The following is a 27,290-nucleotide window of genomic DNA, read 5'->3' on the forward strand; positions in this document are numbered from 1 at the left end:
AAGCACATCAAACCTAATAATTTTGCCACCATCATGCATATAGCTGGACTAAAAAGGATTTGCAAACTTTAACAGTGAGGAAAGAAGGACCAACCTAATATACTGAATATTTTCCATCCAAGAAAGACAAATAATCTGTGTTCAGACATGGCCAGCCCTCAGACAAGTTTGAAAACCCCTTTCAAAGACCTGACATCATTCAAAGGCAACATGAAGCGGCTGTACATGGAGCGACTGGAGGATGCACCTATTAAAAAGCGGGTAATGGCGGAGATGCACCTGAAACGGCGCAGCCTGGAGAGCATCCCCAAACCCCCGAAGGTTAAGAAGGAGCGTGAGGAACACGCCAGATCAGAAATGGACATTGAGGGAAGAGAATTTCACTTGGTCGGGGCTTCCAAGGCTTTAGATCTCAGCGCCGGCCTCAAGCACACTCTGGCACAGTTCACACTGAGCAGCCAGAGCTCCCTGGGAGGTCCTGCTGCCTTCTCAGCAAAATCTGTGCAGGAGTGCGCCTCTCCTGCTGGCATGGCTCCCCTGCCGTCTCCCCCAGTCCTCGGAGGCGGCCCGCTCTTGGTTCCCTGTGACAGCTCCACAGAGCTCACCCATTCTCTGCTCGAAGGAGAGTCCATCTCCTGCTTTGTTGTAGGTGGCGAGAAGCGCCTTTGTCTGCCCCAGGTACTCAATTCGGTTCTGCGAGATTTCTCTCTTCAGCAGATCAACGCTGTCTGTGACGAACTGTACGTTTACTGTTCCCGATGCGATGCTGAGCAGCTGCACATCCTCAAGGTACTGGGCATCCTGCCTTTCAACGCACCTTCCTGTGGCCTGATCACACTAACTGATGCCCAGCGCCTCTGCAATGCCCTGCTCCGCCCAGGTGCCGCCCTCCCGGCCAACCCCAACAGCAAACTGCCAGGCCAAGGCCTGCTGAAGGAGAGCGAGGCTAATTTCCAGGTTGAGCACCAGTGTCTTGGCAAGTGCCAAGGCCTGTTCGTGCCCCAATTCTATGTCCAACCAGACGCTCCTTGTATTCAGTGCATGGAATGCCAGCTGCTGTTTTCCCCACAGAACTTTGTAATGCACTCGCACAAGTCCCCCGACAAGAGGACCTGCCACTGGGGCTTCGATTCAGCCAAGTGGCCCTGCTACTTACAGCTGGGCCGCAAGCACGAGGACACACCAGAGGAGCCGCAACTCAAACAGCTGCTGGACGAGATGAAGGAGAAGTTTCACTATCAGCTGAAGAGGCCTCTGGACGAAGTAAGTGTCTCTTCCTTCCATGTTTGCTGATTTGCTAAGGTCAAGTTTTGCTTCATGTTCACAAGTGGATTTGCTTGGTGTGACCAGATGGTAGTGTGATTGTCTGCAGAGGAGACTGTTGTCTGGACAAGGCTGCAGTTGTTTTGATAAACTAGTGTTGACCCAATTTTATGAGGTGGCACGAGGCAGGTGGGGATGCATGGCAGGAGGGAGGGAATTCCAGTTGGTCTGGCTGAAGGGGAAGTACATTATCTACCTCCCAGGTCAGAGGAGGGATATATTTGGGGTGTAAATGGACATAGCAAAACCTTGATTTTATACAATATATGTAATTGAATGGAGTTTTTTGGCCTTGAATGTGATAATGCAAACTAGTATTTGTCATCACATTATTTGAATTTATTAACGTACACACACTGGTTTCTAGCCAAATCATTTTACTGTTCACTGCACGTTTTTATTCTAGTTATTTACTTATAGCAGCTAATGAATCAGAAGCATTGCAAATTCATAGAAAACAGCAAATTCGAAGTTGAAAATTAAGGGCGGTAAAGTTTTATTTATCATCCCTAGAAGTTGCTCTCTTTAAAAGGGAGAAATTGTAATGAAGTCATAGCTTTGGGAAAAGCCCGCATTGCATGATTGCATAAAGTCAGAACACTGGAGATTCTTTTACTTTCATGACGTGACCTTTGAAACCAAACTCAACAAACTGTACTGGTGCACTAGAATCTATTGAAAGGTCATCCAAGTGAGAAAAAGGTCTGGATTGTTTCACTCCCATTGATCAGCCATGTGTCATGATTCCCTTGACCAAGTCATGTTTGACAAAGATTGACCCCCTATTGGTGCTGGCAGCAGTTCGTGGTTTAACAGTGTGGTAATGTTCCAGAAGACACAATTTTTAGTTTAGCGCCGATGTGAGGAAATGATTGTGTTTTGTCTAAGTAAGGAAGAAAAGCCCCGGTCTCTCCTGTGTGCTTATGCAAGTGTGCCGGAAATACTGTCTGGTGTCTCGTCTAGCACCCAAACCACATTCCTTCTTCCTCCCCTCCCTCCCCCCAACACATACACTTCATATGCTAAAACAGACCTTAAGTCTGTCAGTCATACAGTCACATCTGCTGCACAGACTGACTTCACCCTGACACAAACAGCCTGTAACACTGTAACACTCAGCTCACTTGTGCTTACACACTAATGAAATTGATTCACACACACACACTAAATGCCCCCAGGGATCATCTCTGCTGCGCTCGGCTGAGGGTGAGATATCAAACTCCCACAAATGCGAGTGTGTCAGTGACACCTTCTCTTTACACGTTAACTGTCGAGCTCCTGACACATACCTGTCTGGCAGCGTCTTGCACCTTCCCCTACGCTTTACCTGATCCTTCTCTGTTTCGTTTGTGCTTTTTCTTGGCTTTTTCTGAATGAATTTTACAATTGTATTTTAAACTGTTTGGATTTTTAAATCTGGGGGTTTTAAATAATTTATGGTAAATATGACGGTCCTATTTTGTTGATTTATAGCAAAATGAAAAAAATTGCATATTTTGTCTCAAATTTTCCACCGTCCCCAGTTTGAAAAACCCAGGTGTAAAACGTATGCATGAACTTTAAGTATATATTTATGTACTATTTTAGTATTTATTAATAGTTTGAATCAGTGTTTATTATTATATTTTCAGTTTTCACATTTAAATTTTAGTTTACATTTTAGTAGATTTGTTTTGCTTTATTTTTTATTTTTATTTTTTATATTTCTATTTAGGTTCTGTTTTATTTCAGTTTGATAATTTTAGCGTAGCAATTAACTTATAACTAAAACAGGAATAAAAATTAAATGAACATTATTAAAATTGTCAAAACTAAAATTTAAATGTAATTCTCCAATTTTAGTTTCAGAATTTTAATAATTTTAACTTCATTTAGTAGTATTATAATTTTTTTCAGCTTTATTTGAAGTGCTGGAAATGATTTCTAATAGATATAGATGTAGTTTTAGTTCATAATAACAATGATTAGGAGTGGTGTCAAAGCAGCAGGTGCTTGCAGTTCTGTGTTAAACAGCTTTTGATGGAATTGTAAACAGACATATGTGCGTGTGTGAAAGGTCATTACTTAAATGCTGAGCTTACGTGGGTCGTGTCGTTAAAAACAGCAACACATGCACAATCATCTTTAGGTGCATGTGTGTCTGTACGGGAAGCAGGGCAGACATACTCATCAGTTTACTGAATCAAGTGTTCACTCTAAACATCTGTGATGCTGGAGTGCCAGAACAAGTGACTCAGAGTTTCCACAGGTGGCCGTGTGGATGTTGGTGACGATCAGACCCTCACCGCCAGACTTCTGCACACGTCACTTTAGCTTGTTCAGAAGCTTCTTCATCTTCATCAAGGACACTGGCTGTGTTTCAAAACCTACTGAGCTCTCTACCTTGATTTTGAAATAGCCACTGGTAAAACATTCCTGTGATCTATACTCTAGATAATAACCTAAGCTTATTGTAGTTTATTAATTTGATTACATTTTTAAAAATTCATTTTTCCAAAGTTGTTTGTATAGCGCTTTATACAATACTGATTGTCAAAGCAGCTTTACAGTGTCAAACAGGAAAACAGTTTGTCAATAATGCAAGACGACAATAACAAAGAGTCATTTTTTCCAGCTTAAGTCAGTTCATTGATGATTCATCATCCAGTTCAGCTCTCTTCCAGTAGCAAAGCATTAATACAATTCTTAATTAAACTACAAAATTACATTTTTGTGTGCCAAAATAATTAATAACCAAATAATATTAATAATAAATCATTTGATTAAAAACCGTAAAATTTAGCATAAATTATTTGTTATTTTGACACAGCTGATGTTCCAGGTTCTCTGGAGAATTCTTCAGAACTTTCTTGGATGGCTTTTGAGTTTGTGTACGTCTGTGTTTATGTCTGTTGCCTAGGCACTGTATCTGGCTAGTGTCTATAGAGCACAAGTGGTCAAAGCTCATGGCTTAATGGTGACCACCTGACCAGAGACCGTCAGAACACAAATATTTTTAGGCACCACATCCCAGTTGAGATTTTTTTGATGTTAGATTTTTTTAAGATTTAAGTGTTGTGGTGACAGTCTAATGGTTAACATGCATGCGTCAACAATACAGTGTGCCATGCTACTCAGTTTGTTGATGGAAATTTGAGTCGTTTAGGCTTGTGACATGTCCGGTTTCATTACGTATTCCAAATTGCTAAATGCCACTTGGGTGTTGTAGATAGCTGGTGTGTGTGTGTGTGTGTGTGTGTGTGTGTGTGTGTGTGTGTGTGTGTGTGTGTGTGTGTGTGTGTGTGTGTGTGTGTGTGTGTGTGTTTGTTTGTGTGATTGTGAAAGACGGGCAGCTGTGATGGTTTGAGACTTGGTGTGCAGACGTGTGTGGCAGATGGATGGAGTCCTGTCAATCTCCCACAGAGGCTGAGACAGCGGCTGCGCTCCAGACACCAGACAGCTGTCTCTCTCTCTCTTACCCCCCCCCCACCCCTCTCTCTGTTTGTCTCTATGTCTTCCATTTTGTAAGTGTGAAATCAGTGACACCACAGGCACGGAGACCAATTCTCCACTCTCTTGCTCTCTTATTTCCACTTTCTGTTTTTTTTCCTTCCTTTTTCAATCTATCACAGAAAAGCTGTCATTTTCCTGTCTGACTGTGTTTTGTTCTCTCGTCCTGTGCCTCGACCACAAATCTCGTCTGTGACGTACCTTGTCTCTCTCTTTTTTTTTTTTCCTCATGTTGCTTCCTTTCTTACAGCCACAGTCCTTCTTTTTGCTTTGCCGTTTCCATTTAGTCAATTGTCTTATCATTTACTATACAACCATTAGTTACATTCCTCTTATTTGATTGGTTATGTGGTGTTTCCATGAAAGCTGTTTATTTTTCTTTTAATATATATATTAAATTGTTTCACTGTGATTCACTAAAATAGTAAACTTATGCATTGTTTGTTGACAACTGTTCATCCTGTTTTGGCTTCTTTTGCAACTAATTTAGCTAAGTTTGGCGGAAAAGATTTTCAAAGTGGATGTATTGTGTTCATGTGATATTGCTTCACCATTTGCTGCTTATATATTCTCATTCTCTCCACCTCAGTCTCCACTCCGCAGTGCTAAGGTAGGGTCACATTAGCAAAATTACGCAGACAAAAAAGGTCCACTGTCTGTCATCAATAGTGTGGCGATGCATGAAGCACTGCTCACACAGAAGCCTTTTTTCGTGGGGCCAACACACAAGTGAAATGTGAGTGGGAAAATTTTCCACCCTCATGTGAAACTCCTGATTCCTGTTGGTTCCTTCAGGTTCCTATTGAAATGAATGAATTTCGCCTGTTAAATTTTGCTGAGCAGTGGTAAACGTGACGGCAACCTTTTTATCGATAATACAAAGGATTGTTCTGTCTTATATCTTCTGCCTGATCTCTCCAAACATGGCATTTTCAGCAATCTGAAGAGCATGACATTGTATCTTGGGAACTTTATTTTCAGTGTGCCCATGTTTGGTGAGCTGTTGAAGGGTAATGAAAGGTCAGAGGTGGTAGAGGCTCAGGCTTTTGTCTGTTTGATCGAGGTTGTTGAGTTCACCAGTGTAAATATCAGAGACCTCAGTGGATGCAACTCAGCCCCTCAAAATAAGCAGCCAAATGACCTAATCAGTCTCCGTTTACATAAGGGGAACAGAAGGCAGTGAGTGTGTGTTTATGGGGGAGAGAGAGAGTGATTGAGGAGAACTATTGATCTGGCTGGAGTGGATGAATTCAGTCAGACAGTATGTGTAGAAGAGAGAGAGACAGGCTGAAGAAGAGTGAGACTGGCTTCAGCAATTTTTACTCTTTTCTTCTGCTCCATCCATTGTGAAACATTCACCTCCATCAAAATTCGTTGCAGTCCTTGTGCTCAGGCAGTCACACATTACAAGCTCCGTTCATTTATTTCCAACTGTTTGTCCTCATGCACAAACAAATTACGAACTAACCCCAAAGCCCCACAAAAAAGCACACACTCTGTGATTTGGCAATCTGTTGGCCGTTAAGACAACATACTCCTCCCTGTTGGCTCAACATTTGGATGCTGTGGGCAGATTGGGGGCCCTGCTCTTTGTGCTCAAGCTGGGAATATTGTTGTACTGGTTTTTCGCCAAGTCCCTGGAGACGATCCAGCAGCCAGAAGAGCCACAGGACGGCACAGACTGCGGCTAACCCAAATTCATCATGACATGCTTAACTATTCAGCCAGGTGGTTCAACTGCCATAGAGACCACTGGCGTCCTTTTTTTAGTTTCAGAAATCTCATGCGTTCAAAAGACAAGAGCAATGCCTGCTGTTGATAACATAGTATTTTGTCATATTAGTACTTCATTTTGGCAGCATTGCATGTATTTTTTTTCATGGGAACAGCATTAGGCTTAAAAAAAAAGAAAACTTTCCAAGAATGTGAGTGAGGAAAGATGTTGATTATACTTGCAATTAATTTCTTTGTATGTATGCTCCTGGCAGATGCTTTTATCCCAAATGACTTGCATTTCATTGAAAGTTTACATTTTATCATGCATTGCCATGGAAATGAATTCTATGACCTTGTCAATGCTAGCACCATGATCGACTTTTTGAGATACAGGAATGCATTTGTAACTGCAAAGTATAAGAGAAATAGATTAAAATAATTGAAACCTAACCTTTTCATCTCAATTTACGCATTTGGTTCTGCAAAGTATAGAAAAAACAGCTCTATGTAGTCTATACAAGCCAAACTTTAAACATCTCTTGACAATCTGGACATTCTTCAAAAGACTATTTATTTAAATTATTTGTTCCATTTCATTCCTACTGACCGCCAAAAACATATATAGATATAATGTGTAATATAATATTTGCCCTCTCTATTTCTGCTTCCTCTCTGACTGCTACACTACAATAACTTTATCTGATGATATACACTTTTCTCCGCTCTTTGCACAAATCAGCAGTGTAGGAGTTCGTACTCAAGTCCTAATGAGGACACGAGCGGAGTCAGTGTCCCTCTGCTCCAGATAAGACCGTCTGACTGTAGTGGCTAGTTGTACATCTTAATGTCCCATTGCAAAACATTGATAGTGCCGTGATCATGTGCTCTCACTGTGGTCAGACACCCTTTTGATGGAATGCAATGCAGAAGCCACAGTTGTCTGGCTTCATCAGGGAGGTTGCCAAAAATGGGTCATGAAGATGCATCCTGCAGTTACCCTCATCTGTGCTTGTGAGGCACTTTTTTGTGTGAAACTATTGTTTTCGACCCACCGGTTCAACACAACCTCATTAGACTGCATATTTTCCTCCTATTCCTGCAGTGCTCTTGTTTCCTAACTCAACACTCATCCCAAAGGAAGATGTGTCATTCTGCAGACGGCTCTGAAGATGCACGCACAACACCACCGGCTTGTGATTAATGCGCCGGTATCATGCTACATGCAGCATACATTACCTGGTCTGTAAATCTGTCTGTGTTCCTCCTCCCACTTGAGCCTGTATTTCCCAAAGCATCAGAAAATGTGAGTGAAAGGCTGGCTGTCTTAGAAGAATGTTCCCTTCCCCTCTTGTCTCTTCCCTCCTCTCCCTGCGGAGGCTCTAAACGTAGACTTGCTCTGCTCTCCTGGCTCTATGAGGACAGTCTGTTCCAAGCTTACATCAGGCTGTGGGACTCCTCAACCTGAACAACAGCACCAGACTGCACGTTCTTGTCTCTCTGCAGAACAGCACACATTTGAGTCTGAACACATTTATCTTTCTAGTACAGGCAAAAGAAAAGACATTTGTATGACATGTCATTACTTTGAATGACTGTCCATCTGTCCAGTAATTATTGATCTCTAATGCAAAACATTCTCTCTATTGATCTCTCCCAGAAAGAAGTCCAGCGTTTCTGACATACATCAGTCGCTATATTTATGTCTCGTCTCTGCACGTTTCACTTCACAAACTTGGGAATCGAATAGTCATGGTTTTTTTAATTCAAGACACTATGCATTGCTGTAAAGTTTTCTATTTCAGGCACTTACAATAGAAATGAATGGGACCAGTTTTGTGAGTCTGTGAGGGAAGAAATATGAAGGTCATAACTTCACATGAGCATTTGCATTAATTGTCCTGATAAAACTCGTGTATTACTTCAGATTTAAAGGTGTTTTAGGTTTTGGATTATCGTGGCTGTTGTAAAAGAGCGAGGTTTTTTTTTTTTTTACATTCTCTTTATTAAAGGAGGCATAACACACACCATTTCATCCAATCATATTAATCTTGAGTACCTATAGAGTAGTACTGCATCCTTCATACCTCCAAAAAGTATTTAGTTTAATCATATTTATAAAAGAAATATACAGATTTTCGCTGGAAAAAGCAGAGCTCCTGGAGGTGCGCCGTGTGTGGAGCTAAAGAGTGACGGTCAATTGGGTGCTGAAGGCCAACAAAACAGACATTTGATGTGTTTCACTTACCGTCTGCAGTTCTGAATCATGCCCGGGATCTTTTAAAGCTGGGACCTCTCCAGCTTTCAGTATCAAATGATGTCAAATCCAGTGTTGGGCTGGGCCTTGTTTATAAAACATTTGTCAACAAACCAATTGTGAAACTCCGTTGCTGCCCCAGAAAAACAAACCGTATCCACTGTTTACATAAGTCTTGGTTCTTTAGGAAGCTGAACAAAGCTCTTTCCCTTATAACCAAAATCACACTTCTTTGAATTGGAGACATTCTTCCCGAGCAAGTCCCGTGCAGCGCTGCCGCCGGATGAAGTGTGTTGATGGGTGGAATGGGGCGCGATCTTGCTCTCACTCTGGTCGATGTGTGCGCGGACATGCTCTTCCTGTAGAAAATGCCCATATAAGGAGTTCACCCTCGTCTACATCATGAAGAGCCTGTATTGAACTCAGAATAAAGGCAACACTATCATCCCCTTGAATTTTGAGGTTTGTAATGGAAGGATGCTAATCAGCAGTACAACTCTAATACACATATATAATGTTTCTTGCTCATCAAATCAGCATATTAGAATGATTTCAGAAAGATCATGTCACACTAAATGTATTGGCTGTTGAAAATTCTGTTATTCTATCAGAGGAATAGAAAATGACATTTTAAAATATATTACAATAGAAAATAGTTACTATTTCACAACATTAATTTTTTTGTTGTATATATACATATACATATGTATATAACAAATAGACCTAAGACCCCAAAGTTTTGACAGGATACAGTGTAGTTTTGCGGCTTTTATCTCCGGTATATTAGCCTTGAGGAAAATCTATAAAGGTAGTGTATGATGGAAATATTTTGCATTGCAAAGAGTGTTTAGGGTTGTCAGCTGCGCAATTTTGTGTGCATGTTTGTTTGTTTTGTCCGCAATATACGCCTGACACCCTGTGTGTGACATTGTCCTGTTCTCCTGTCGTTTATCTTCTGCTCTCTATGAGATTGATTGATTGTTAGTATGTGAGTGTTTATGCACGCCTGTAACTGGGTGGATGTGTGCTGACAGCTTCCTTTTGTTGGGATGGGTAGCACCCTTCTCTCTTTTTTCCAACTATTTAAAAAAAATAAATGCTACGCTACTTTGCGTTGTGTGTGTAGAGTGAAATTGTGTGTGTGTGTGTGGGGTGTCTGCAGCTCAAACTCTGCATATGAGACTCTCTGTGGCAGGGCAGTTTCTCTCTCTCTCTCTCCAGCACTCTGTCTGTCTGTCTGTCTGTCTGTCTGTCTTTCTCTTTGGATCTGTTGGAGATGGCAGAAGTTTAATGCACTGCCAGTTTTGTGTGTCAAGCTGCCATGTGGGTGATTCTCCTGTGCCATACACACGGTTTAATGACATGCACTTATAGAGAATGGCTCCCCCTGTCCCTATCACATACCTAACCTAATGTTTGGGTAGACTATATTCTTTGAATATTTATCAGATTTTTCCATGACCAACTTCTTAACTAGTCTGACTAACCAACAGATATAATCAAATAATTTGTTTTAATATAATTAGCCTTAATTAGAGCAATTTTCTTGCATGTGCTGACTATTTAAACACTCCTTTTTCATTTATATTATTATTATTATTATTATTTTTTTTTTTTTTTTTATATCCAGTAGGCATTATTTTTACCTCATAGCTAATCATGAAACCAGGTTTTTGCTATGAGTGATTGATCGTAAGAGGCAGATAATATTGGGGGAAAGACTTTCTCATTCTAGAAAGCATTTGACTTGACAAAAATCTATTTAGCACAGGATGAGTCATCAAAATACTCTTTTTTTTTTTTTAGGTCTGTTTTCCCAGAAGACAAAGTAGGTTTTTGAGGTGAATTTTATCTATGTTTAGGAGTACAGTTACTTCTAGATTAACCTTAAAGGAACTCAACTTTTTTGAAAATAGACTCATTTCCAACTTCCCCAGAGTTAAACAGTTTTCTCTGAAAGGGTTTTAGGATGCTAGTGGTTTAACACTTTAAAACCGCATTCTAAAACCCTTTTGAGAAAGGTTTCAAAGTTCTTTTTTAAAGCACTGTTGTTAAAAATAATATTGACTGACTATTAGACCATATTTGATTTTTTTTTTATGGTGTCTGTACAAAAACGAGAAAGTCAGAAAGTCCCTTAGCTAGTCAAAATGGATCCGAGGTTGGCCGCAACCCCCTTTTGTAAAAAAAAAAAAAAAAAAAAAACAGAGATTCACAGCTGCCATGCGAACTTCCAAATGTTTGTGTCTTTGCCCCTTTGACCACAGCTCTCACAGACTGTGTGTACTGTATGTGTGTATCCTGCTGAGAGAGGAAGGTCACATTCTTCCCCCCTCACGTCCTACAGAAAGCATCGCGGGGCGTTTCCAACGTCAGAGTTTGGTTGAGCCCTGACAGCAGCCTCTGAGATGAGCTGTAGGGTGCCAAAACCAGAGAATACACCTCAAAGGCTAATCTCCATCAAGACTGCATCTGCCAATGTCTTTGTGTATGAGTGAGTATGTGTGTGTGCATGTTAGCCTAGCGCAGCCGCGCCATGGGAGGCTTATGCGGTTACTGCTTTTCACCGGCACACACTTGAGATTACTCTGTTCTAACACACGTGCATACAAATCTCCCATTCATAGCCTATTTAAAACCACCCATGTGTAGGAAAGGGAACAGGTAGAGCTCTGTTCATCTGTGTGAAATCTGAGAGTGGGATAGGGGAGAGACCGTTCTTCTGTATGTTAGTTTTGCCTGGGCGAGTATGCGAGCGGATAACTCGGCCAGTCTCTGTTTGTGTGTGGTTCTTATCAGGTTGTATGTTGTAGATTTAACAGTGGATGTGTGTAGACGGCTGTAGGCACAGACAGACAGACTGTGTACTATTGATGACCATGTCTAGACTGAATGTTCGTCTCCCTCACTCTTCCCTTAAAAAATTTGCCCCAGGCTGCCAGCCAAATCCTCTCAGGAATGAGCACGTCTGAGCCTGTGTGTTTAATCCCTGTGCGTGTGTGTGTGTATTGATATTAAGAGGTGTGTTGTTTGTTAGTTTTTTGGGGTTTTTTTACGTGGCGCAAGGGTTTTAGTTTTTGTTATGAACGTTTGGGTTGTTTTAGTGTGTTTTTGTAGGACATGGACTTCAGCATTCCATTGTGTGTATAGGTATCTCAGATAATGTCAGGAATGCATGTTTACTTGCAAAATAAGTCTGGCCACGAACACTTCCAGGTCAGCTTTCACTGACTGAATGATTTAGGTGACATCTTATTTACAGCTGCAAGAAGCCAAAATGTTGCTATTTATTCACAATTTTGGGAGAGACTCTGTCTATTTGGTACACACGAGGACTTATTCAAGAAAAGTGGAGGGGAAAAATAATTTGTGTAATGTATTCTTGTATACAGTTCATCATTCATTTTTTTTGGGACTGTTTACATATGAATGAATTTAAATTAATCTGCTCGTGTTTCGTGACAAAATGTTTCGTGACAAAAATCCATGGAATGTGTCTTCAGTGTCACATGATCCTTCAGAAATCATTCTAATATTCTGATTTTGCATTCAATAATTATTTACTTATTATTATTAATATTAAAACAGCTGCTTAGTATTTTTGTGGAACTTGCGATGCATTTTTTCATGATTCTTTGATGAACAAAGTTTAAAAGAACAGCATTTATTTGAATTTATATTGGAAATCTTATTGAAATCTTTTGTAACATTTTAAAAGTCTTTAATGTCTCTTGATCAATTTAATGCATCTTTTCTGAATAAAAGTATTCATTTGTTTATTAAAAAAATCTTACTGACCCAAAATGTTCGAATTGTTGTCAATTTATATTAAACATTAAATGTTCTTACAGTGTGAAAAAAGAACACTGAAAGCTATGAACAAAATCAAATCATTTGACGCTAGCAAGGATGCAGTGTAATATTTTACATTCATTAGGAATAAAAAAAAAAAAAGTCACCATTGTAGATCTCTCTTGGTTCCATCTCTTCCTCCGTTTTATCTCCTTAGCCTGCATCAGGTTGGCCTGCTTTTGTCCACAGTCCAGCCCACATGGAAAAGATACCACAGAGCGCTCTGAGCAGAGTCCCACAGTGCAATGCACAACACTTTTCCAGTGTGAAGAAGGAAATGGAAGTAATATCCTCAGTGATTTTTGTGACTCATTATTTTTAAACACACTTGGATTACAAATGCAAAACAAACATCTAAAAGGTTAATTCACGCAAATATTCTGCCATGATTACTTACCTTCATGTTGTTCCAAAATGTATTACTGACTTTCTTCTTAGTAAATGATAGCTGAATTTTCTTTTTTGGGTGGTCTGTTTCTTTAAACATGCAATGTAATAAGGTTATGGTACCACAACATATACTGTCTGAAACCCAATATGCAATACACACCATGCTAGTCTTCCATTTGGAAAACAGCCATTGTTTTGAGTTTGTAAATGATTTGCGACAACCTACATTTGTCCATCATGCACCCGGCTCACACGTGCACTTTTGTTTTTTTTTTCAAGCAGTGCTAATGATGTTTGAATAGGAGACCTGTGTAGGGGGTACAGTGAGGGGCCCCAGCCGCCCTCTGTGTGTTTGTGACTGAAAACTGCCCGTTTGCATTGCATTTCACTTTATACATACCCTCTGTCAGAGCTGCAACAGATGGACGCACAATCACCCTCGTGTGCCGCCTTTCACACGAATTGTGCTAGCTTGTGTGTGAGAGGTACTTCTAATGAAAAAGCTACTCATGAGTCCAGACACACTCAGTGTTTCATACAGTTTCAATTAAATGCTTTTATAAGTGTATACATCAAAAAGGACAGATCTGCATTAAATGGCATTCTCTCAAAGGTCATCGTGTTGTATGATGGTGTGAGGCTGGCCTAGATAAGATTCATCATCAGCCCGTATGGCTCGTAATTCCCCTCAAACGGCGTAGCTCATAAAACTCGCTCGTGCGGGAACTGCACTGGAACTGTGTTTACGACTCTTTCCTGTCAACCTCTGTGTGTACAGTTATTTTTTCGTGGCTGTTCATCAGGGGATCTCCGTAGTTAGTAATACAGTGATGCGGTCAGGTGTGCACATGCTACAGTGTTCGTTGTCAGAGCCAAAGTGGAATTTGTGTTGTGTGTCAGTGACCTCATTGTGCACGTTTCAAGGGAGCGCACGTGAATTTGACGGGGGTTTAAAGCGTTCTCTGTTAGATCTGGGATGTTGTTTTGGTCCTCAGGTTAGTGAGAGACATGGGCACATAGGAGATCCGGGGCGAAAAGGAAACATCCCGGAGTCTGGTACTGAAGAACGAGCGGTTCTTCACGTGTGCATGAGAACATGCATGTGCTGATGAGTTCAGAGCAGCGAGGGAGGGGTACGTTTCAAATAAGTAAGCCGCAGGAATGCTAACTCCCACCGTTACCAATGTGGGCCGGTTTTCTCTCTCTCTCTCTCACACACTCTTTAGCAGAGTATTGAGTATCACATATGCTTGTGACAAACAGGGTTTGCGTCCTCAGGGTGTTTGTGTGTTATTGTTCTGAATGCATGTCGAGTCTTGAGGGATTTGTGTTACATTTGTCAACCTACAAAAGTACGTAGTGTACGTAGAATAGGATTGTGTGTGGGGCTTTAACACACTAATTAAAAAGAGATTAGAGACGGCTGAAGTGTTGCGTCCCTGGAAGAGAGCGCAGAGAGAAACTCATAACAACCTGATCCATGGGTTTTGGGACTTGAGAAATAACCGTTCAAGAAAACTGTCATTTACAAACTTTGTACATTACCACGGCCTTCTCAGCTGGTGCTTTCATACCAGTCTGTTGATATAGCACGTCACGTTTATATATGGTGGATTTATATAGTGTATCTCGTATTTGTGCGTTTGGGAGCGGGAGAGACTTGTTCCAGTGTAATTTTCTCATGTCCTTGAGGAGAACAGTGCAATAACTCTTTCAGTAAACAGTGGCCAAAGCTTTCGCACAACTATCACAATCACTACTTTCACCATGTGCCGCAAGCTAGCTAGATAAATCCTCTTGTTTTTGTGTTTTTGCTCTAAGGTCTTGTGTCAAGGCTGCACTGCCTCTAACGTGGTACAGTGAATTGGAAGCTCTAATATGAAACCGTGTATGTGGCGTCTCTATAGCTATGTTCAAAGTAGCTTACTACTTTTGATGTTTCTGCAGTATAGAAAGTATATGTGTATATATATATATATATATATATATATAAATACATACACTCTGCATAATATGATCATTATCAATATGCAATGAAACCCTGCATGACCTGATATAAAATGTGCTGTGTCTAACTGTATCCCACAATGCAACGCACTTGATTTGACCTTCTATTTCCAGTATGATGAATAAATTAGTCAGATTGCCTAGACAGTTTTGCACAATTGTTGATTAAACATGCAAAAGTATCCATATTTATTTCCTTAATCAAGTTGAGTCCATAGCTGTATTTATTAACTAAACATGATATGGCCATGTGATCTTACTGCTAACGGCCATGTGACTAATACTAAAGTTCAAAACTTTTATCATGCATTTTGTTTACTATACTGTTTTGAAAAATAGTATGTACTGTGTAACATTGCTACTATATAAAATGAATGAAATGTACATTTCTAAATTGAAAAAATAATAATAAATGTTATAAAATAAATAAATCTTCATATTAATTTTATAAATAAATCATATATAAAACAAATTTATATATATATAAACATAAGACATAAGACCCTACTTTTAATTTTCACATATAGCCAGAGGTTTTGGACATTTTTGAACTGTTTGTCTTACATCTGTACTAAGCCTGTGTTATTTTAATTTTTTTTAGGCTGTTTACTTTGCATTTTTTTATTTTGCATTTTTTAATGTCTATTTTATATCATTTCTGTTAAGTTTGCAATAATAAAATCAGTCAATAAATATAGCCAAAACACTGTACTTACAATTTTTTATAGTGTATTCTGCGCAGTATGCTAGTACTCTGAATATTGAACCAGTTTTAAGCATTAGAATTTCATACATGGAGAACTCACTTTATAGACTGTAAAGGAGATAGATCGGAGACTGCTTGATTGCATGTGTCACGGCTGAGGAGGGAGTGTTGGCTGGGCCGTGAAGTGTGGAGAGACGGGCCGGTAGACATAGTGTGTGTGCTTGTCAAGGTTAGATGGGCTCACCACTGCAGTGTGCTCATTGTTCCTGCCCCCCTCGGCAGCCGCCCACCCCTCCCTCGTGCTGCAGTCCTCCTCTTCCCTCAAGAAAAACAGCACTATCTCCTACACACACATTTTCTTACATTTAGCGCCAGTGTGTGGGGTTGCCATGTCACCCCACCACTGTAGAGCTGCTTTATGTTGTGCGACGACATTGCCATTTATTCCTAAGGCTACAGGAAACAGGAGATCCCGCTGTCTGCAGGAAGTTGTAATTTACTCCAGATAAAACATGTTTCTTCCTCCTTTGACACAGACCCATCAACTACTGTTAGTGTCTCTGTGATGAAGGGACAAAGATGTGCTTTGCACTTTCTGGTTTGCTCTGTCAAAGAAAAGATGTTACAGATTGTAAACATTAGAAACACCGATATGAATCATACAGTCTTAAGAAGCGAATGGTTGTTATGTCAGATGAATGTAAGGTCTCTTTCCTTCTGTGTCAGCTATATTAAGCTCTGTCTGAGTCTGATAACCATCAGCACAGAGCTTGCCCTGGATTCATGGTGTGTGACTTGCACACCCATGCACTCAAACATACACATATGTACAAGCCTCGCAGTCTGTTTGTTGAAGACGTTAAGCAGAGGAGGTGACGGACAGATTGAATGTGGTGATTTATGCACAAGCTCTGTGATATCTGATGTATTACATATCATAGTGTTAACACGTTTGTGAATGTGGTTGTGCTGATAATGTGTTTGTGTGTTTTATCACAGAAGGTGGTGGATGACAACTGTCAAGGGAAGAAGTCCAGTCCTGCACCCTGCCCACCTAACAGCAAGCTGTCTGATGGCATCCTGGAGAAAAAGCTGCCTTCTAAGGTAACGCATCGCTTTACAACAAAGTCCATTCAATGCGACTCGGGCTACTCCACGGGCATCTTGGCATAGATCCCGGGCAACTGTTTTCTATCTAAGCTACAGACCTGCGAGTATCATGTGTGCTTAAATGGGGACGGACTTAAATCTCCCAAACTCTGCTTGGTGTGTAATAACAGTTTAATAATTTATGAGTAATAATTTATGAGATCTGAAAAAGGTTATTTCATAAATGTAACTTTTAGCTGAAATTAGGCTAATAAGGCAGTGTACAGTGGGACTTCCTTTCCTACAGCTGCCATTTTTAGCATTCTCCAAATTAATTGTTCTTAAATTGGCCTGTCTCCTCCTTGTCTCTGTTTACACGCAGGCACAGAACAGCCCTCCCTGTTTATCCACACACACCCTCTTCCTCATCTAGTCAGAAGCAGGAAACAGCCTCTCTCTATCTTACTCACTCATACTCATCTTAGGCCTCAAAACCGACCTCACCCTTCTCACCACCCTTAGACAACTCCCACATTCACACCCCTTCCTCTCATTTTCTCTTTCAGTCACTCGTTCATTCAGAAATATCTTAATTCACACGCACTAGAGCCCCAGCAACCATCTGGGTGTCACCCTGTGTTCTTTCTCTTTTTTATTACGGGTGATGATCTAGGGTTGACCTAATGACAGTTGGTCAGGGTTAAGGTGTGAACAGGGTCCAAACTGTTTGTTGCAAACCACTTTCAGAGGAAGGCATTGTTTACTTATAACACAGTACAGTTAAAAATGTGAGATCAAAAGTTGAAATAAGTCTCTTTGTGAAAATGTACAAATTTAAAATAACTAATGTTTTAAGATTAAATGTATTCCTCTGATGGCAAAGCTGAATGTTTTAGCATACATTACTCCAGTCTTCAGTGTCAAGTGATCCTTCAGAAATCATTCTAATATGCTGATGTGGTGCTCAAAAACAGTTGTGCTGGTGAATATTTGTGCGAAAACGTAACTATAACTTTTGTTTACATTTTTTACAATTATTTATTTATTTATTTATTTTATTAACGGTAGTGTATTTTTCTGGTGATTTGTTTGAAATGGCATGAGGTTAAATAAAGGTGTGCATGAAGTCTTTTGACTATATTGTGCTTGTTGTGTAAATGCTAATTTACTAGTCATGCAATTAGTGGTGGTCTTCTCTAAATCCCTTCACATGAGACACATCAAGGTTTAAACTGAGCCACACTCTGCCCCGGTATACCTCACCCAGTTTGTACATCAACAATCAAACAGCCAGAAACCCACCCAGGCTGTTTCTCTTAACGCTGTCTTTCTCTTCTCCTCATCATTAATGCTCTACCTGTCAGCCTGTGCTCTGTGGCCACTGATGGATGAATGCTTCTCATGCATACATGATATTACAGCAGGATGTTTGTACTGCTTTCTTTGTTAACTCTGCGTCAGACGTCCTCTCTACCCTTACCGAGTTTCCTCTGTGTGCGTGTGTGTTTGTACATTTCTATGTAATTATTGCTGTTTGACTGCTCCTGTGCAAATGCTCTTCATAATCTGTGTGTAATTAGACCTTAAAGAACTTCTGTATTATTCATACACAAATATGTGTAGACATGTATTTTAATGCAGCTCAAACAGGCCATTTCAGATTCAAACGGTCCTAAAGTGCTTCATTTAATATGGATACGTGCTTGTTTGTGTGTGTACAGGGCAACATGCAGTCTTCGATGACATTCAGTAGACTGTTTCCCGACATTAAAGAAGAACCGGAACACAGCCCTATCGTCCACCCTAGGTACGGCCCTTCTCTTCCCCAGCATTCCCTTGTTCCAGGATTTCAATAGGATCATGCAAGTGCATATGATAAAATGTCTACGGTTTCTAGGGTAACCTGGGTTTCTTTGATTTGGACCTGCAAGCGTTGACCCAAGAAACCATTCAGGACACCCTAAAAACCGTATAGCAATGCCTTGTCAATCACATTTGTACTACTCCTCTTTTTAGAAGATTTATATTCGCAAACCTCATAAGAGAATAATAGCACTTGACCTCAAGGATTGCATTTGAATTGCATTTCCACACTTCATCTAGAGCGTTTATTTGTATGTCTTTAAATGTTACTTTATCCCAGTGTGATCTGATTATTGCGATTAGATCTGTAGTGCATCATTACCTGCTCAGCTGTACGTGTGAAAGTCTCTGAGAGCAACAATTCTCATGATAATGTTGAAGTTTGTAGTTCCAGCGTTGTATGTGCACTGGCCTGAGGGTGTTTGTCATGCTTGCAGTTACTACCTGTACACGTACGATAAGATGGTGGCTCCTAACGTATCCCTGCGGAAGGAGGGGGAGGTGAGCCATGAGGTTCTGGGGGCCCTGCTCAAACAGCACTACAGCAGAAGAACACTTGTCCACGACAACCAGCCCACCACAGGTTTGTACCCCGGCACTATTTAGTTATCCTTGTAAACAAATGTACGTACATGCACAAGACATGCTAGAATGATGTGCCATTAAAGGTCAGAAGTTTATGGACATGCATGTGGTTGACCCACTTAAAGGGTGAGGGGCTGCTGAGAGTGTCTCGCTAATGATTTATACTACTCACATTTTATAGTTGGCAGTGAAGAGAGAGAGAATGAACAGAAGCCGCTGTCCCTGTGAGTGTCATATCACTGGAGAGTGCTGGGGGAGGGGTCTCCAGTCTCCACCGCAGCACGCCACATTTCCTCCCGTCCTCCTCCTGCCTGTCTCTCTCTCTCTTTTTCCTTTTTTCTCTATGCCTTACTCATCCTTTTTTTTCACTTTTTGATCCTCTTTCCAACCCCCTCTGGCCCACTGCTTACCTCACTCTGTGCTTATCACTTTCTTCCTCATCCCTTTTTCCTCCTCCTTACCCATTCTCCATCCTGGCTCCCCTTTTCTATCTCTTCTGTCTCTTTTCCTCAGTCTATTTCTTTTTCTTCCATATACACATTCTCCATTCTGGCTCCTCCATCTCTCATCTTTCATTCTTCAGTTCTCGTTTTTCTTGTACCACTATCTTCTAGGTGCCCTCTGTCTCTCTTCCTTCTTCCTCTTTCTTTTTCAATCTCGCTCTCTTTTTTCAGTATACCCATTCTCCATCTTGACTGACCCCTCACTTTATTCTCAATTTGTCTCTCTTTCTTTACATACACTCATACTCCAGACTCCCCTGTCTCTTGTCTCTCTTTCTTCCATGTTCCCATTCTCCATCCTGGCTCCCTTGTGTCCCTTCCATCTCTCGTTTGACTCATTCTTCTGAGTGACAGATAGGTCTTAGTCACAGTAGAGGCTAGCAGCATTGCGAGGCTGTTCTTCGGCTCTGCAGTGTCAGACCTGCAGCCTGCCTGTCCTACATTCAAACGAGCTGTATCTCTCTTACATGCTCTCTCTCATCCCTTTGGACTCCCGTATTGCTCATCTAAGCATACATGTTAGGCTGCTGTGGTTTGTATGTAGAGCATGTGTAGCACCATAGCAGCGTAAAAAATAACTTAAGATTGAGAAATTCTCCTCTCTCCACATGCCTCACATTTCTGTGATGCTTCCAGCTCTTCCCTTCTACGCTGCCCTTCAAAGAAAGGCACACACAGACAATTAGTCACATAGACTTTCAGCACATGACAGATAAGGTGTGTGTGTGTGTGTGTGATCAGATGAGTGTGGTTAACTCTTTCTTCTCTTTCCCTCACATCTTCCCGGATCTCATTCCTCCATTGCAGAGGAGGCCAAATCCCACCACGCAGGCGAAGCGAACGAGCGCCGCCGACCTTCTCCGTCAGTCACCATGGAGACTAGCCCGGGCAGGAAGCAGCACGCCCCCATTCCCATGGAGGGCAAAGACAGTGGAGCTGAGGATGACAAGGACAGGATCATGCTAGAGATTGTGCAGATGTACCGGCTGCAGCAAGAAAAGCTGAATTCCACGCTTCAGAAACAGCTGCAGCTGGAGATGGTGAGACATTCAGATTAGACAAATCATCCCTTCCTGAGTCACAGAGGCTCTGTTCCCAACCATAATGAGCTGCCCAACTGTCTGGTTTCTACATAGGCTTCTAAGGAAGCATGAATAACTCATTAATGCTTGAGGCAGAATTATAGTAATAATATAAAAAAAAAGTTAATGTCATTTAAACATTTAAATAAATCAATTATATCCTGCCTTCATACTTTAAGGTTGGCACACCTAAAAGAAATTTTTTTAAGAAAATAACCCCCGAGCACCTTTGCATAGCCTAGTTTGGAACCCCTTTGCCTTTAATTTGTCATGTGAAATTAAAAATGGCATGTTACCCAAGTCGAAAAGCTGAAAACATAGAATGAATAGCAAACACTCATAATCAAAGAAATAGTCCATTTTTAATTTCATTTTTATCTATACATTAAATATGCACATATTTATGCATCTGTGCATATTTATAATAAGCATTTCCTGCTGCCATTTAGGATGAACATGATTATTACGTTTTTCGTATTGCATCTGGGATTGCCTCATCCGCGGAATGATACGTGAGATTTATGTCTGAGATTTTGGCCTTAACTGGTATTTTAAAACGCAGTGCGATTTTGATTTTGTTCCTCTAAATAGGCAGCTCACTAGAGATCGGAACAGAGCCAGGGAGATGGACTAGTTGTGTATCTGAGAAGCTCTTGTGGTTCTGTGAAAAGAGAGAGACCTTGTTATAATGAGTGTAAAGTTGGAACAGAATGGAGTATGTTCCAGTTGAGCTTTATCACCCCTGACTCGTCCACTACAAACTCTCAACCTTTGCTATACATTGTTTGATGCATGTCTTGATGTGTGTGTAGGAGCTGGAGGCAGTGCGCGGGGGCGAGGCAGCCAGGCTGAGGGAGTTGTCTGCGGAGCAGCTGGAGCTGCAGAACGAGCTGGAGGCGGTGCACACTGAGCATGCTCAGAGACTGGGGGAGGTGCGGCAGGAGCAGAGACAGCTGGAACACCGACTGGAGCAGCTCAGACAGCAGAGCTGCGCCTGTCAACCCAAAGAGCAGGAGGCACAGTACAACGCACAGGTACATGCATGGACCACAGCAGAGCCCGAGTGTGCCCGAATGACCATATGATGCAATGATAAACTGAATTATTCCTGTACCCAGTGCAATATGCTGCATGTATCAGCGTGGCTCATCTGTGTGTGGGAGTGATTCAGTAACAAGAATACACTGAGATGGAGAGCCAGTGACTGATTTGCACAGTGTTCCTGATTTCTGCATTTTAACTATCAATTAGGGTAGTGGTGCTCAGACTTTTTAAACCACATATCTAATCAGTCTAATCAATTCAGACCTCTAAATATGATCAATATTACATCAAGGTATTATAATGATTGCATGCATTAAACTATTAAAATTGTAGAATGAGAAATTAGAAATAAGAATTAAATAAAAAGACTATTTAAATAACATTTGCATCTAATATTTGTAATTTCAAGATTTGTTAAGGCCTGTGGACCACTTATGTGCACCCCTGCCTAAAATAGTATATAAATATTACTAAAATAACACAGCATCAGATATCAAATCATTCAAAACATTTTCCTAAAGTGAAGACTTGCAGTTCACAGTATTTTTTCTTTCTTGCGTTCTAGTTTTTTTTTTTTTTTTCTTGATTTCTTTCTTAAAGCTTATTATTTGTTTGGTGGGTGAGTTAAAATGAATTGATTATGAGGTTTTTTGACTGAGAACGGTTCTTTGACAGCATACTCACTTGCCCATGAGTATGGATCGACATGTTCAGTGTGTGCGCACTATCCAATGAACTGATCTTTTAAGTGCTCAAATCACACGCACATGCACTGCATGAGCAGCATAATTCTGCTCTCAAAAATGGCACTGTAGATTTGCTCTGCAGTGCAGAAGTCACTCATACTCATATTTGTGCTGTATGGAATATTTTGTGTATTCCTATATGTAACTCCTCTCTCGTTCTGTCTACAGTTGTGTGAGCTTCGCTGCCGTTTGGAGCGTGCCGAGGCGGAGCGGCAGGAACTGCAGGAGGAGCTCTGCAGAGAGCGGGAGTCCAGAGAGAAGCTGGAGCTCATGATCTCGCAGCTTCAGCTGCAGACGGCCCAGTCTGGCACAAAGGGGAGCCGCAGTAGTAGCCCTGCCCATCCCCCGACCCCCTCCGCAAGCCCCCAATCCCAGCATTCCCTCTCTTCACCGTGCCCTGAGGTATCCTCCAGATAAACTCCTCCTCGCACACTTCCATGCCTGCAGCCCAGGAACACGCTCGCCCACTCCTTGCAGAGTCACAGGCAAACCCTCTGCAGAAAAGAGACGCTCTCCCATCCCCTTTTTGTAACACCACCACAAAAAAAACCGTAAGGTTTGTGTTTAATGTAGAAAGACTTTTCGTGTCACCCTGTCCTCGACCAGTCGTTAAGCATTTTTTTGGATGTACATGTTTAATTTATAGTCGTGCTGAGAGGCTGATGGGACAGGAGAGTTATTTCTTTGTAGGACGCTTGAATCCTGTTGCATTGGGATAGTGCTCGAGTGCTTTTCCGCTCCCAGCCCTTTGGTTACAGGAAACTGACACTCACTAAAATACAACGGAGCCCCAGGATGCCAAACAGCAAGACGCCATTGCCCTGCGGCGGCAAGAAACCATGTGGCTGTTTACTTTTTTATTTTAATTTTGTGTCGTTGTTTCCTACAGAAAAAATGGGAGAAAGTTATAAAAACATTATACTTAATTCCCTCGGATCATAATCCTCTTCCTCCATTTTCTTTCCCTGCCTGTCGTTTGTCTGTTCAGTCTGGTGCTGATTATATGTTTCCTGTCTGCACTGCTGATCCTCTGCAGGCTGGTATATGACAAACAGCTTCGTTCATTCCTGCATGATGCAGTAAGCAAAGACTCACATTCGCCCCCTGCTGGAGAACACTATGAAACTCGGCCCCCATTTAACTACAGGGAAAGGTTCATCTCACTCTTTAATTTATGTTCAGAGGGTTATCTAAGCAGCGAAAGAGTACCAGTAGCACCAATAAGACCTTAGTGGTTTCAGTTTCTCAGAAATTGCAAGATCAACATCCTATTTTCAAACAAAGCACATTGGAGACCTTACATTTGTAAGTTTTGTAAGGATCCATTAGTAGTGAAATTAAAGATGTTAACTAAGTATTGAAGTATGTCACAGCCTTCTATAAACCAGAGCTGATTTTTTTTTTTATCTATTAGAAAACTGCTGATAAAATACCTATAATTTTTGGATGTTTAGCTGAAAATGTTTTCATATACCTCCTTGATCATTCCTCCATTATTCTGGATGACTGAACAAACAGGTCTGACCGAGAGAAGAACAGACAGGGGGCCAAGGGAGGGACTTAAAGGAATTAATGCTGCCGTGTTAGCTCCCAGTCACTGAGGGATGACGAGGCACGCTTTGTTTCCACAGAATCTCTGATGCCCTCTCATACATTATTACACAACTGTTAGATGAATGAAGAAAGATGGACACAGGAAGTGAAGCATTCTTGCCACTAGAGCAGTTTTTCTTTCTTATAGGATGTAAATCTAGGCTGCTTTCATGATGTACATACCTCATATAGAACATTCCACTGTGCACAACTCATCAGATTCAAAGTCAGCCAAGTCACAGCAGTTTTCTAAACCTGATAAAGTGTACAGTGCAAAACCTCTTGGATGCAAAAGAGGAAAATGTAAAGAAACACCCTGACTTATGTGAATACATCTAGCTATGAAGAATCATAAAACAAAACAATATATTGTTAAAGAGTGCTTTGCCATTTTTTTTTCTTGAAATTATTCAGAAATTAATGTATAAACTAATAAAGATTTATATATACTTTGTAAATATGGTAGTCATTAATATATTAACTAAATTCTTATAAATAATCTTTCAAGGTTACTGATCACATTTAAAAAAGCTGGGCATAGCCCAAGCTCTGTTTTTTTCTCTCTCTTTTTTTTTTTCTTCTTCTCTCTAATTTAAATTTGAAGAGTAGTTGTTAACAAAGTGTGTAAGGATTTGTAGGGATGCATGATGCTAGGACGAGAACGTGCCTCAGTGTTTTCCCTTCAGTGGCTCATCTCATACATTTCATTGGAGCCCACTGAGATTGACAACCTGTTGTTATTTTGGTGGTGTTCACTGTTCAGATTTTCCTCTGCCCCATTTATATATATATATATATATATATATATATATATATATATATATATATATATATATATATATATATAATTAAGAATTCAAATCCTTAGAAAGGATGTATTGTTCGCTACTATATTGTAATGCTAAAACACAGATTATTGCTAAAATACAGAAGTGTTTTTTTTCTGTTCTCTCACAAACATACAAGCTTTCCAACAAATGTTCCTCAATGTTGTCTGAGAAGAGTAGTCTTTATGTAAATGGGCACAAAATGTGCTCAAGAGCCTAATGTAGATGCTAGAAACTTTTGAAATGAGAGACTGTGTGTCAGTGACAAATGAGACATGCTTACTGAAAAGAGCTTCTTTGTTTTTGTTTTTTGTAATACAAATCTAAACATACAACGCTGATTTCATGTGTAGTTCTTTTGAGAGATTGTAGCATTTGTTTTGGCACTGTAATGCATTACTACAGTGTCGACTACAATTTTCAAATTTCAATCAGTATTAGGTTTTCACCACAGTACCTCTGTAGCAGCTGGTTTCAATGCTGTTTTTGATAGTTTTGGGTATTAAAATTGTATTTCTGAAGCTTTCTAGAGTATACCTTTTCATTTGTAATGATTCTATGAAACGTGTAAATTGCATTTTGTACACGGGGGGGGCGCTGTAAATCTTCTATGTAGAATGCCATGTTAAATTTGAATTATGAGGATAGGAATACTGTACTCTTTTAGACTCTTAAAATCAACAAACCTATTTTGGCTTTTGCAGGGTTAAGAAAATGAATACAGATAACGTTGTACATATACGAGAGATGTGAAATATATTGAATATCTGATAAGTATAGACCTGGTATAATAGGATGATCAAAACTGTACCTTAAAGCAATCTAATGCTAAAGTTTTTCAGCAAACCTACCATGTATTTTGCATTATAGGGGAAATATCCCATTTTACAGGGGATAGTGAATACAGTGGCTCCCTTGAGCTGATTAATGGCAAAGGAAAAAAGATAATTACAATTATATAAACAAATTTTTTTTATAAAGGTAAAATTACACATAGTATACAAATAACTACCTTCCAGCACAGCATGTGTCCCTGTGATCTTGATCACACCTTTTCTAATGTATAACTGAGAAATTACTTCTAAAAAATTTATAAGAATTAAAAAAATTAATCAAATATGATGCTTTTTTTTTGAGAACACACTTACCACTGTAATAGAAACATAATTGACTTTCGTTAACAGCAAAGATATTTTAAGTTGCGATTCTGAGATATGAAATGCAGTGTTTGTGTGTATCATTGCATAATATGTTGCCAATCCTACAGTGTGATGAGAGGTTTTTTGCTCTTGCATGAAAATGAGACTTTGCTCTCCTACCTCATGTTGTGATAAGATGTTTTCTAAAGCAGATGACAGATCTCAAACGGTTTATCACGATTGAAATTTACGAGTTAAATACATGTACATGCTTTTAGCTAATACCTCAGTTGTATCTAGTGTTTTATTGTTTATTTCCCCTATTTCAGACATTGTAAATATATCTTGTATAGACAATGAACTTGGATTCAATTCAAGTAAAGTTCTGTAGTGTCAACCCAGCTGTGTCATTGTACTTTTTGCATTTTAACCACATTTGCTTTGACATCAAAATGGATTAAAGTAAAACAAAGACTAAATTTGCTTAAAAGGACCGTTCACAAAAAAAAAAAAAAAAGTTTTTACTCAACCTCATGTTGTTCCTGTATGACTTTTATTTCTCCATTGTGGTCATATATATATATATATATATATATATATATATATATATATTGATTCTTTAACCCTATATACTGTATCATATTTAATGAATTTACATTATCAATATAATAATCATTATCAATATATAATCGATATGATTAAATCTTTGCTGAGGAACCTGTCTTACACAATCTTCTGTAAGCCCTGTCATCTGATTGATAGTTCAAACTTTTTTTTTAAGCAAGTAAAAAGCCTCCAAGTATTGAGCAGTTGGCACACACCTCTTCATAAAAGTTCCCACAGCTGCAAACACACATCAGAGCAAAAACCAAGCCCTGAGGTCTAAAGAACTGCCTGTAGAGTTCAGTCAGTTCCTGTGGCTCAGCATTGTGTTCGGTACAAAAAAAATAAAAATAATAGACTGAATGCACTGAGTCGCTTTGGTGTCTGCTAAAGAGACAGGATTGTGTCAAGACACACATCAGGTGAAGAGTTTAAACAATTCTGTTTCATTGAAGGTTCACAGAAGCATGTGGTGTCAA

General features: G+C 40.1%; 1 protein-coding gene across 3 annotated transcripts; it reads left to right on the forward strand.

The window, feature by feature from the left end:
* Positions 1 to 26,605, forward strand: LOC113119262 (ski-like protein). 3 transcript variants are annotated; one of them, XM_026288593.1, is made up of 7 exons: positions 1 to 1,263; positions 16,737 to 16,841; positions 18,548 to 18,633; positions 19,127 to 19,272; positions 20,555 to 20,817; positions 21,672 to 21,893; positions 22,818 to 26,605. In XM_026288593.1, the coding sequence occupies exons 1-7, from the start codon at positions 148 to 150 to the stop codon at positions 23,064 to 23,066; spliced, it is 2,187 nt and encodes a 728-aa protein (XP_026144378.1). In that variant the 5' UTR covers positions 1 to 147; the 3' UTR covers positions 23,067 to 26,605. The 3 variants fall into 3 exon arrangements, with proteins under 3 accessions (XP_026144378.1, XP_026144361.1, XP_026144370.1); XM_026288576.1 differs by having other exon boundaries at positions 20,585 to 20,817; XM_026288585.1 differs by having other exon boundaries at positions 16,740 to 16,841; positions 20,585 to 20,817.
* Positions 26,606 to 27,290: the final 685 nt, after the last annotated feature.

The sequence above is a fragment of the Carassius auratus genome, chromosome 2, assembly GCF_003368295.1.
Source record: "Carassius auratus strain Wakin chromosome 2, ASM336829v1, whole genome shotgun sequence".
NCBI classification, from domain to species: Eukaryota; Metazoa; Chordata; class Actinopteri; order Cypriniformes; family Cyprinidae; genus Carassius; species Carassius auratus.